General features: G+C 46.2%; 2 protein-coding genes across 2 annotated transcripts; one reads left to right on the top strand and one right to left on the bottom strand.

Annotated features, from left to right (window-relative positions):
* The first annotated feature begins 4537 nt into the window (after positions 1-4537).
* On the top strand, positions 4538-5929 carry LOC112201506. Its single transcript, XM_024342393.1, has one exon. It carries the CDS (start codon positions 4538-4540, stop codon positions 5927-5929), a length of 1392 nt encoding a protein of 463 aa, XP_024198161.1.
* Positions 5930-6814: 885 nt separating this feature from the next.
* LOC112201498 (protein WUSCHEL) lies at positions 6815-7270 on the bottom strand. Its single transcript, XM_024342384.1, has 2 exons — positions 7013-7270; positions 6815-6910 (listed from the first exon to the last, which is right to left on the bottom strand). Exons 1-2 carry the CDS (start codon positions 7268-7270, stop codon positions 6815-6817), a joined length of 354 nt encoding a protein of 117 aa, XP_024198152.1.
* Positions 7271-13184: the final 5914 nt, after the last annotated feature.

Genomic DNA, 13184 nt, shown 5'->3' with positions numbered 1-13184 from the left:
CTCCTGATCCAAGATATACAAGGAGAGAGGAGGTAGAAGCAATGATTAGGGCAGCGAACCAGAGGCCTAACCTGGAGGAGGCCTACCAAGGGCCCTTCCCACCGCATATTACACAGACACCTTATCCTAGGGGATATAAGAACTTTACGTTCTCTACTTTCTCGGGAGAGGAAGTCGAAAATGTCGAGGCCCATTTGGTTAGGTTTCGAGTACAGTGTGGCCAGTACCAGAACGACGACAATCTGAAGTGTAACATCTTCGCTACTTCTTTATCGGGGTCTGCCTTCACCTGGTTCACTAAGCTGCAACCGGGATCAATTGCGAGTTGGCCCAAGATGGAGAAGCTGTTCAAGGAAACCTTCGGGACTATAGAGCCAGAAGTAGATCTAGCTTCACTCACTCAGATGGCTCAGCAGCCAACTGAATCCGCTGTCATGTACCTTCAGCGCTTTCAAATCCAGAAGGGAAAGTTGAACGTGATTCTGCCGGAGAAAGAACTGGTGAAATTGGCAATCAAAGGCTTAGAGCCCCGCCAACTCAAAAAACAGCATGGAAGCATGTTCAATTCCATGGGGGAACTGATCACAGAAGTAGGAAGTTTCGAGCACTTGCTCAGGGAGATGGACGCTATGAAAAACGCCTCGAAGGGGACATACATCCCAGGGAAACGCCGAATAGTGGCTGCACTCAGCCATCAATCCAGTTCCTTTGATCCTTACTACAAGAGTGAGGAATCTAGTACAGCAAAGGCAGATGAGTCTGAAGAAGATGAGATAGCTGCCCTGGAGCTCACCAGGAAAAAGGCTTCAACGTTAAAGCAACTAAAGCTGTGCAAAGAGCCGGTGAAGCTCAAGTCGGTAGTTTTCACCAAACCAGAGTTCACAAGTTATACTTACGACGCGAACAAAGCGCATGAAATCTTAGATGAAATGATCGTCGCGAAGATGGTGAAAACCGACTTCGGCCCATTTCCCAAACCAGAGCAGCTAAGGGGGAAGAAATACTGCAAACTCCATAATATGTGGAATCATAATATAGCCGATTGTGTTAAGCTGAAGGATCAGATCCAAATCTGGTTAAATAATGGTAGTTTGCAAGTAGAGGCACCGACAAAAGCAGCAGCGTTGGTGGACCTAGATCCCTTCCCAGATACCGGCATCAACATGGTGGACGTGGCATGGGGTGAAAAAGATCAGCAGAATCAAAGTCCAGACCATGCGGCTAAGGATTTGAAAAGGGTTGGAGACAAAGTCATGAAGTGGGAATCCAAGACTCGTTTACCCATCGTCCTATCATCGCGGTGCAAGGAAGAATGTGACACTCAAGCCCTAGATGAGGAAACATCCGAGACTGTCCACTTTGGATCTCTGCCGCCAATACTGTTAGCATCATCCTCTAGAAACTTCCAACCATGCAGCCCAAGAGTATGCAGTGGTTTAGAAACTCTTTCTCCAAGGGACTCAAACTTATTCAAAAAGTTGAAGACAGCGAGGGAAGAAGAGCAAGTAGATAAGCGGCAAGGGGTTTTAACCAGACCTTACATTCCGCCAGTGTCGACGTCCTCCATCAAAGAAGGGAGATGGTATACACAGAAGAAGGGTAAGGCTGTGGAGATGAGCTCTTCAAGGAAGAGAAAACTCCAGCGGAGGTTTGGAGAAGCAAAGCGAACCTTGGAAGCACTAGATCAAGGACTGATCAAACCATCGCAATTATTGAAACCTCCAGAAGAGTATCAGAGACAATTAGAGGCACTGGCCTCCAAGAGATTCGTTTCCCAGCAAGTTCAGAAACAGCAGCCCAAGGTGTCACACAAAGAGCAAAAGCCACGTGCCCCCAAAATCAGCGCTCAGGAGAAGTCCCTAGTTCCCGCGAGGCAAGAACCGCCGCCAGCTCGTAAAGTCAATGTTTGGCGGAGAGTATCTCGCAAAGAAAGAAATAGTGAGCCTTCCATCTTTGATAGGCTGGGGGGCAAAGACAATCGGTCCGCAATTGTGAAGAAAGTTCAAAGCTTGGTGGTCGCTTTCCCAGAGGAAGTGCCAGCGGCAAAACAAATTTTTGAATCACTGAACCAGGTTTCCATGGTACAGGAGCCCGAACAAGCCAATGTGTTGATCCCTGCAGAGGAATCATTGGTTGCTTTCATGGTTAAAAACGGTTCAACGCCGATATCCCAGCAGATGAACCTAAGCTCAATCTTGATGATGACATGGATGAAACAGAAATGGTGGATACCTCTTGCAATATGGTTTATGTGCTCCATGCTAAGTATGCCTTACCAGTCGCTGCGCAGGAATGTGTAGAAACTGATGCGATTGGAGAATAGCAGTTGCAGATCACTTCAGCCGCAATAACGCAGGTGAAAGAAGCAGTGTTCCTTGAGACTAAAGATGCTAACAATAAGGGTTTCTTCATGAGCTTCACAAGACCCACACCCGCCATGGTGCAACACATGTGACCTTTGTATATCACAGCAGAAATGAATGGGACTAAGGTCAGCAAGATAATGGTTGATACCGGCGCGGCTGTGAATGTCATTACTACCAGAACCATGCATCTACTAGGGATCAAGAAAGAAAAGATCCAATCCACTTCCCTTACGCTAAAGAACTTCGCAGGGACTATGACCAAAACATTGGGTTTGATTTTCCTACGAGTCAAGGTGGGTCCAGCAGAAGGGGTTTACGCTTTCTTTGTTACAGATTGCTATGCGACATATAGCGCAATTATGGGCTGCGACTGGATCCACAGGAGTTATTGTGTCCCATCTACTCTTCATCAGGAGCTGATCATATGGGACAGAGTCGTGGACAAGGCAGAAATTGTTAAAGCAGACCTGCGACCTTTTTCGGTGTCCGCCAACTACTTGGACGCAAGGTATTACCTAGAACCAATCTCTCCTTTACAAGTCGTTGGTATTGATGATAAGGGCCGCCCCACAGGGGTGACGACCTCTGAATTGGCACAATGGGGGCTCGTGGTCGCAAAAAATGACCTCGAAAGGCCTGGATATGCGGTGCCATCTCCAAGTGCTAATTAATGGATCACGAAGTCATGGAGGAAGAGGTAGAGGCCTTCCATTCTTTGTATGAGAGGCTATCCTCATATTTGGTGGAAACAGAGGCCTATGATCGAGTCGCGACCTTAGAAATTGTTAATGAAGAGTTCACGGATCAAGAAGAGCAGGAAGAAGAGATTCAGCTTGCTCCAGTGGCATTGGATGACACACCTCCGAAGGTTAGGGACCCTACTGAAAAGGTCAATCTAGGAACAACTGATGAGCCTATAGAAGTGGCTATCAATACTTACTTAGAGCCTAGCGAGAAACAGAGGCTCGTTGAATTATTGCTGGAATTCAAGGACTGCTTCGCGGAAAAATACGAGGACATGCCAGGCCTATCACCAGACTTGGTATGCCACCAACTACCAACGCTGCCTGATAAGAGGCCTGTGAAGCAACAGCCGCGAAGAATGAACTCAGAGACCCAAGTTCTGGTCAAAGAGGAAGTCGAAAAGATGTACAAGTCTGGCATTATCAGGGTGGCCAAGTACAATAAGTGGTTGTCCAATATAGTGCCTGTTCGCAAGAAGAATGGCAAGATGAGGATCTGCGTAGATTACAGAGACCTTAATTTGGCTACACCAAAAGACGTCTACCCCATGCCTGTTGCGAACATGTTGGTAGACGCAGTTGCAGGGCACGAACTGTTATCTTTCATGGATGGTACAGCGGGATATCACCAGATTCCTGTCACGGAAGAAGATAGACACAAGACCGCATTTCGCTGCCCTGGGTTTGCAGGAGTTTTTGAAAATGTGGTCATGCCTTTTGGACTGAAGAATGCAGGAGCAACATATCAGAGAGCCATGAACCTGATCTTCCATGACATACTTGGGAAGATCTTAGAGGTTTACATTGATGACGTCATCGTGAAGTCTAAGAAGAGTGGAGATCACTTCACGGATCTCAGAAAAGTTTTCGAGCGCATGCAGCTACACAAGCTCAAGATGAATCCCGCCAAGTGCGTTTTTGGAGTTCAGGCAGGAGATTTCCTGGGATTCATTGTCCATCAAAGAGGCATTGAGGTCCCTGAGGATAAAGCAAACGCGGTCATCAATGCCTCTCCCCCGCGAACGAAGAAAGAGTTACAGCGATTACTGGGTAGGATCAACTTTTTGCGACGATTCATTTCTAACTCTTCAGGAAAAATCCATCCGTTTTCCCCACTGTTGAAGTTGCAAGGACAGAATGAGTTTGTGTGGGAACCTAAACATCAAGAGGCTTTCGACAAAATCAAGGCCTATCTGGCGAGCCCGCCAGTGCTTGTTCCTCCTAAAGCGGGATTTCCATTAAAGTTGTATGGCAAATGGTGTTGAACATGCCATCTTTTACCTCAGTAGGACACTTACAGATTGCGAAACAAGGTACACTCCAATGGAAAAGCTGTGTCTTACATTATACTTCTCAGCATGCAAGTTGCGGCATTACATGTTGTCCTTTACTACTTGCATCATTGCTCAAACCGATCTAGTCAAATATATGCTGTTGCGACCTATCTTGAGAGGCCGTATTGGCAAGTGGGTGCTCGCATTATCAGAATTCTCGCTACAGTATGTGCCACAGAAAGCAGTAAAGGGGCAAGCCATAGCAGACTTTCTGGCACATCACCCTATGCCGGATGTCCTCGCGGTTAGAGATTTAGAGGTCGCTGCCACAACTTTAGATCGCCCGGATTTAGCGTGCTTGCCAGAGTACGCCGCGCTTTATCAAGCCACAGTCTCACTCCAGCCTTGGGTGTTATATTTTGACGGGTCAAGAACAGATACGCTAGCAGGAGCAGGGATTGTCTTGGAAAACCCGGCCGGCGATCGATTTTCCTACTCTTTCCAGTTGGAGTTCCAGTGTACCAATAACCAAGCAGAGTATGAGGCCCTTATTATAGGCCTAGAAGTACTACTGGAAATGGAAATCGGAGATGTACAAATACTTGGCGATTCTCTCTTGGTTATCAATCAGTTGTGCAACGAGTTCAGATGCAATAGCTTCATGTTGGTTCCTTATTGGAACAGGGCATTAGACCTGTTGGACCAGTTTGATAACATACATCTAGAGTACATTCCTCGCGAGCGAAATTTTGCAGCGAACGAGTTGGCCCAACTGGCAATAGGGGTAACATTGAGATATGGCGTGCGTGAGAGAATCCTTAAAGTCGAGCGTCGCACGCTTCCTTCATGGATGGCGAGAAGAGATCCTCCAGATGATACCCCAGTCGCGACCCTGGAACCCATTGACGTGGATTGGCGCATCCCTTTGATCGCTTATCTCAAGCAGCCAGATCCCACTGCCGACAGGAAGATTCGTTTTCTTGCACTAAATTACTTTCTTAGAGGTGACGAGCTGCGACGACGCGGCGAAGATGGCATAGACTTCAGATGTGTTTATGGCTGCGAAGCGAAACAACTCATGCGTGAAGTTCATTCTGGCATTTGCGGTGCTCACCAAGCAGGTCCAAAGATGCGATGGTTGCTCAGACAACATGGATATTTTTGGCCCAGTATCTTGAAGGATTGCATCGCATTTGCTAAAGGTTGTTTGGACTGCCAAGCTCATGGGCCGGTCCAGCATGTCCCTAATGTTCCAATGCAACCCATTATTAAGCCTTGGCCTGCAAGAGGATGGGCGCTAGATTTAATTGGGATGATTCACCCACATTCATCACTTCAGCACAAGTTCATTATCGTCGCGACCGATTTCTTTACAAAATGGGTTGAAGCAGAACCTTTGAAAGAAGCATCTAGTGGTACGTTGCGACAATTCCTATTTAGGAACATCATATGCAGATTTGGTATCCCAGAAGTTTTTGTTTCGGACCGGGGGGCAGCTTTCATGGGTGGTGAAGTTGATAAACTGGCAAAGGAATGGGGAATATAGTTCGTCCATTCCAGTCCTTATTATGCTCAGTCTAACGGTCAAGCGGAGGCCAGCAACAAAATCATCATCACTTTGCTGAAGAAAATGTTGGAAGCTAATCCGCGACAATGGTATGAGACCCTTTATGAGACTCTTTGGGCCTACCGCACACGCAGCGAAATCCCACCGCGACTACACCTTATGCTTTGATGTTTGGCCATGATGCAGTCCTTCCTTTGGAAGTCAACGTCCAATCATTACGAGTCCAAGAGCAACATCATCTCATTGGAGAAGACTACGTTCAGGCTATGTGGCAGGAACATGAAGACCTTAGCGAAAAGTGCTTGGAGGCTTTAGATAGTTTGGTCATGGAAAAGCAACGAGTCACTCGAGCCTATGACAAGCGAACAAGGGGAAGGAATTACAGTGAAGGAGAGTTGGTTTGGAAAGCAGTTCTCCCGCTTGGCAAAAAATTAGATGGTCGCGGGAAATGGACTCCAAGATGGGAAGGCCCGTACATCATTTATAAAATCTTAGGGAAAGGAGCTTTTCATCTCAAGGACCTGGATGGAGATGTCCATCATAACCCTATCAATGGGAGATGCTTGAAGAAATACTTTCTCAATGTCTGGGACGCGGAGGAGTCGTAGACAGTTTATTCGCATAAGACATGGGGGACAGTTCTAGTGTTCCTACTCTTGCAAAGCCCATTCATGAAGGCCTGTTTTTGAGGCCCATAATCATTTCTTCGCTATGCCTAGCACCACTAAGGGGGCAACACTATACAATACTAAGCCCATTTAGCCTAAAAAAAAAAAAAAATTAAAAAAAATCATAAATGCAATTCTTCGGGGGAAATTCTAAGTGTCCCTACACTCGCGAAGCTACTAAGCCGAGTCAGCGGCTCTAGAAAATTTTTCCAGCTTTTCCCTCGCAGGAAAGGCTGAGCTCAAGGGAAATGTAAGAGCCACCACCATGACCACCACCTTCGTCGGAAGTAGTCTTCATGTTGCCAAAGATGTCCTCACCGTGCATGGGAAACAGTGGAAGGGTTTTAATCTCCTGGTGATCTTCTCCTTTTTGTTCCATGATGGATCCACCAACAAGCCCTGATCTTTGCTTGGGCACTTGAACATCCGAAGTGAGCTTTTTCTTTTGCAGCTTCTCCCGAGCCCTTTGATTCTGGAACCAATAAAAGACGTTCTTATTCTCGATCTGTCCGTACCATTTTAGCTGGAGAGTGATCCTCTGAACCTGCTCTACAGTGGGGGACTTAACTCCTTTGTCATCATAAAGCTCCTTGAGGATTCTTATATGATCTGTAGTAGGAAGCCACCTGATATTACTCTGCTTGCAATGCATGTTAGGACAACTCTCGGCTGCTTTGTTGCTTCCTCCATCCTCGGTTGGATGCCAGTTTTGTGGTTCCATTGATGATGGATTGAGAGAATGTGAGAATGGAAGAGTGAGAATGGAAGAGTGATAATGATAAGCAATTAAGAAAGATTGCTGTTGATGAAATGATTTTGGGATTGGAAATTTGGGTTTATAATATGGAGGAAGATATAGGCATGCAAATGTCCACCCTTGGATGGACGGTCAAAGAGAAGAGTCAAGTGTCAGTAAAGCGTGATTAAAGTTGCCCTAAATTTCGGAAAAGAAGGAATTATTGGCGCGTGAGGGAACCGAACGGTTTTCGAGGATGTAACTATTCCATTTTCAATATTATCTTCTCACGGTGGAGTTTTTCAACAACTAATTAATGCGAATTGAGTTGGGGCCAGCAAGTGGATCCAAAAGATAAATATTTTCTCAAAACCCTCGTCGCGAGGCTCGATTTGACACATAACATATTTTAAAAGTTCATATTATTTTCAATATACAACTATGGGGGCCTATATTTGAGGCTTTGCGAGAAACAATTATTGGTTTCTCACGGATATTGGAATATCAGGATAAGAAAATATTATTGTATTCATAAAGTGGCTGTGCGGCCAAAAGCAGTACATTCATTACAAAGCCAAAAGTGGCTAGTATACAAAACAGGAATCTTCGGATATCTTCTGAATCTTTTCTCAAGTGGAAGTAGCTATGGAATCCAACGTCGGATTGAGCCGCGCCATTATCTCAAGGAGGGCAGACTTCAGGGAAGGAAAAAGAGGAGTAACGGAGCCCCCGCGCCCCCTTCACGTGGAAACGGCAGAGGAATACAACATAGGCTTGGCCAACGCCAGTATCCATGAGAAGGGGAGACTCCAGTAAAAGAAAATGGAGCCTCCAAGCCCACTCAATTGGAAGAAGGTATGGAATCGAACGCCGGGTTAAGCTGCGCCATTATCTCAAGGAGGGGCAGAGAGTGAAGGAACCGAATATCATCTTGAGTCTCTGCACCCCCTCTAGCCTTGGTAACCACCATTAGTTGGATGTGAAGTATAGGAACAACCATTCTGTAGCTTGAACCCATTCCTTCAAAGAGTCCATCCCTTCTCATCCCTCCAAGATTCTATCAAGAAGAGAAAGGGGGAGAAGGAGGTGAGAACCAAAGCCCCTTCCATCTGGAGGGCACAACACGGGCCGGGTCCAGAAGGAAGGAAACAGAGAAGGAAAGACGAACCTCAATTTGGCTTCCCTCCCTTCCCCGACTTGCTCCAAGTGGGGGATCCTAATAAAGATGGTCTCGCACGATCATGGATCTCACACTCGGAGCCCCCTCATGTTTCTAAACCAATCTGAAGCCTGGCATTGTTGTTGCAAAATTCCAGAAAGGCGAAACAAGGGGTTGCCTAAGATTACGCCATAAGGCCTAACCCAGGCTTAAGATTACGGCATAAAGCCTAAAATTTAGAGGCTAAAGGTCATTTCATGAGGGGAAGATTTGTGAAGAAGGAGAAAGAGAAGCAAGGACTGAAAGGCCATTTCTTGAATGTTTCAGAAATTTTGTTGTGAGTATTCCTTGCCCAAAATACAACTATTTAAAGGGACTTCAGGAAAATCCCCACCCTTGGATGGATGGTTAAAGAGTCAAACCGATGTCAGTAAATCGAGATTAGTGATTCCAAATCTCAGGAAAAAAAGGACTAGTAGCATGTGAGGAGCGGTTTTTGAGAAGTTAGCTATTAAAAGAAGGGATTATTGGCATTTGAGGAGACTGACCGGTTTATGAGGGGGCCTACAAAGATTGGCCTGCAAAGCTCAATTTCAAACAAAGTTCCTCCATGTAGCGTTTCGCCACAATGGCACCAACTTCGGCCTGAGTGGCCCGATCTCTGATACGGGCCAGATTGCGGCCCATTTCTTCAGAAGCAACCAAAGGTTCATCGAGTTGAGCTTCTTCTGCAACAATCGCATTCTCAGCAAAGGCTAAATGAGCTTGGAGGTCCTTGATCTGAAGTTTGAAGTCAGACCTTTGGATTTGTAGTTCCCGCAGGCGGATGGCTCGTTCATTTAAAATATCTCGGGAGATGTCCATTTCTCGAGAGATACTATTCAAAGCCTCTTGAGTGTCGTGAGCCTGGGTGTTCGCGGCCGATTGACTTCGGCGGGCCATATCAAGTTCATTCAGCAGAGAGTCGATAGCACTAAATTGCCACGGAGTCAAAATCTTCTCCTGGCGAAGATACCTTAGAGCTTCCAAGACTCGCGGGAGGATGTCAGTCTCCAATACCCGAGGACCCAGATGTTAGTGAAGCACCATCTTAGCCTCATCCACAACAGAAGGAGGAGTTACCTCCAACACCCTTATCAATCTCTCGAATCTGGTAGGAGGAGGAGGCGGCAGAGGCGCCACAGGATCACGAACCACCAATGCAAAGGGGTGGACAGCTTCCTTAGTTTCTTCATCTTCAACAGGTTGGTCTGTCCCTTCAGCCTTAGGGGAATCTGGAAACTCAACTCGCGGCTCACCATGGGTAAGTGGAGCAGATTCAAGCATAGATCCCTCAGCTTCGACGGTTGTCTCATTTGTTCGCGAGACTTGGGGGGCACCACCATCGTTAGTATCATTTTCCATCTCTGGGGCGACTGTCCCGCCGATAAGACCAGCAGCGTTTGCAGCCACCTCCTTCGTACAAACAGAATCCTAGTCAGGTCCAAAAATGTCAGAAAGCAAGGTTGGATCTAAAGAGAAATGGAAAGTATTGGCCAAACAGTGGCTTACCTCTCGAGCTGTCGGGTCAATATCTGGTACGTGGTCACCAAGAGGAAGAGGCCCCGCCTCATTCACCTCTTGAACCTCTAATGCCGCGAGAATCTCTGTCGTCATCAGTTCCTCATAAGCGGCAGAAGTCTCAGAGTGGCTTTCCACGCTTTCATCCTCTGAGGAGTCGTCATCAGAGATCGTTATTAGAATGGTAGGACCTTGCAGATGCTCTGTAGTGGGAGATGGGAGAGGTGCCACAGGGTTAGTTAATGCTTGAACTAGCGAGAGAATTGGCTCTTCTACAGTGGCTGAGGGTCCAGCCTCGCTCAGGCGAGAGGGATCAGTGGTCCTTTGACGGACCTGTCAAAAGATACATAGTGAAAATCCTGCCCAGATTTTAAAATTTAAATAGGATAAGACGGGGTCGGAGTTTACCAGTCGCATTCCTAGAGGTTCATCATCTTCAAAACTCTCTTCGACGAATTGAGCTCGATCGCGTTTGCAAGCAAAGACAGCAGTGACCTGTACGAGAAAAGAGTCATAACTCAAAAGGGGGGGAAGCACCAAACACTTTACAAACCTTTGGGATCGTTCTTAACCAAATTACCTCAGCAGGATCTTCATCATGCGAAGACTCTCCCTCAGAAGTCTCCTCTGCTATTGCCTTTTGTTTCCCGGCCTGAACAGAGGCTGTCCTGCTCCGGGTAGTTTGCTGCAAAACACACTCAGGAATAAGAGCGGGAAAATCAACACAAGGAAATGGAATGGTGAAGAAAGACAAAAACTTACTGTTGCCCTAGGCTCGTGGATTTGTATCCCTGGACGCAATGAGCAAGGTAGAATAGGTTGCGAGGGTTGTTCTGCAGGTTTGGAGAAGTGCTCAAGAATCTCGCGGTCCTCCGGACCAGGGCTACTCATGCCACGAAAGATCAGGACGAAGAGTTCGTCATGTGGCAAGTCCCAACAGTTCACTGACACTTCTTTCCACCAATCAGCATAGTCATCATCGACATCGTTGAGGGGGTATAGCGCTCTGACCCAAGGGGAATCACTATCAAAGTAAACTGACTCTGAAAGGGGGTAGACCCAGGCGGGGCTATACTCTGCCAAGAGGTGCAGTAATTGGCAGAATCAACCAGAGGCCAGGGTACCAACTAGGCCAACCCAAATTGGCGAGCAAAGTGGTTAGGGGCGTAGAGCTCGTAACTTACGCGATTAGTGGCAAGACGAATATCCAAGCAGGAGATGGCGCGAAGAAAGGCAAGGAGGGCTCTTTCACTATGATCCCGTCCACTGGGCAGAAAGCCATCATCAAGGGGAGGAGGGAATCGCCTAGAAAGGACTATTTTTGGGTCCGACATCTCTCCCAGCAAGTACAAGTAAATAAAACACTCGGAGTAGGGTGGAGCTCGATACCTTACGTTGCGGCAAAGCCAGTTCCCCAAAAGGGAATCAACTGGAGGTTCCTTTGGAATATCGCCGCGACGGAAGAGAGTGAAATAAATCTGCAGCCAAAAGGCAAGGATCCAAAAGGGGCCACTAATGTCGGTATCAAATGGGCACATTACGGCTCTATAAAGGGAGCGATATAACGCACCCAATACAGGTTGCCCAAGGCCAACGCAAATACCATTGTAGAGAGCAGTGGCCAGAGAATTCCAGGGCCCAGTAGGTTTGTTGGAAGAAGTGCAAAAGATAAATTTGCAAAGCCAGAATTCCAGGAATGCGATACCTCCTGTATGGTCACGCTGGGTGCAGTAATAGTCGCGCTAGAATGGGTAGGATTTGCTGTGATGCCCTCGACCAGCCATATCCATTCTCAAAGAAAATTGAATGCCATCAAACTGACCATGCACATAGGGGTCAAAGTCAATGGGCAACCCCGTGATGGTAAGAACATCTAGCAGAGTTATGCTCATCTGCCCAAACCGGAAATCGAATGTATTGCTGGAGGTGTTCCAAAAGCAAAAAGCGGTGGCTAGCGGTGTAGGGCTAGTATTATGGGGAAGACAGAAGCATAGATCGATGGTTTAGGTGATACCCACCGCATCCCATCGGGCCAAATCTCTCGCTCGGACCTCCTGATACCAAACCTTTTCCTCGGGAGTGACGGTAGGCCAGAAGCCCACTTTCCTCCTTGGTCCCCAACTGCTAAAATCATCAGGCACCTGCCGAAGAGCCGCTATGGGACGGCGGATGGGAAGCCCATAATAGGCCATAGCATCATCTGGCAAACGATCGCGAGGTGTGGGACCCAGACTCGCTTGACTATCACCACCACCAAAGCCCATCAGTCGGCTTCTCTCCTTTCCGGTCTGACGTCTACATCGAATACTCATGTTAGTCCGCCAGTTGAATGCGACTTTCTCAGTGATTTCATCTGCCTGATCGATAACGAATGGTTTCTTGGATACCATTTCTCGGTTGCAAGGATTACTTCTCCATTACACCTCGATTTATAGCTCAGATATTTTGGAGATTAATTTATTAAAGTTGGGCCAGTGGGGAAGGCCATCTCCAGTAATGGAGGGCTATATTGGGTCCGGATCTAAATTTTAGCCCTCAAAATATAATTATTTAATAAATGGTCTCCAGCAACGTAGAGCCAAATTTTAGCTCTTTCTAATATTTTATTATTGTTTGATTAATTTTTTTTTAATTTATGATGTTATTATTTGTAATTATTCTAAGTTAGATTATATTTTGAGATGTAAATATTTTTTCTAACATGCAAAATTTTGACAAGATAAAATATCTATGTTGAGGTGAATTATAAAAAAAAAAAAGGTGTGAAATAAATCAATAATAAAGAAATGATGTTTTTTTTTTTGGTTACAGAGGGGACCGAAATGGCCCAATAGAGAAATGATATTTGTATTTATAGGGAAAATGAGATTTAGAAAAAATTTATGTTTTGATAAAAAAATAATAATAACTAACTAGTGATTGCATGTAATCCTAGCCATTCATTTGATCCCTTTAAATTTGACCTAGGCTAGCCAAAGGGCTACATTTAGCCATTTTCTAAGCCCTTTGGCCCTTTAGCCATTTTCTTGGTTGTTGTTGGAGATAAAAAAGGGGCTACAATTTAGGAAATGGCCCTTTAGACCCAATTACTGGAGATGGCCCAAGGTGGCA

This window comes from Rosa chinensis, chromosome 1, assembly GCF_002994745.2.
Source record: "Rosa chinensis cultivar Old Blush chromosome 1, RchiOBHm-V2, whole genome shotgun sequence".
Classification (NCBI taxonomy): Eukaryota; Viridiplantae; Streptophyta; class Magnoliopsida; order Rosales; family Rosaceae; genus Rosa; species Rosa chinensis.
Note: the sequence above shows the minus strand (reverse complement) of the source record. Positions and strands in the feature narration are given on the sequence as shown.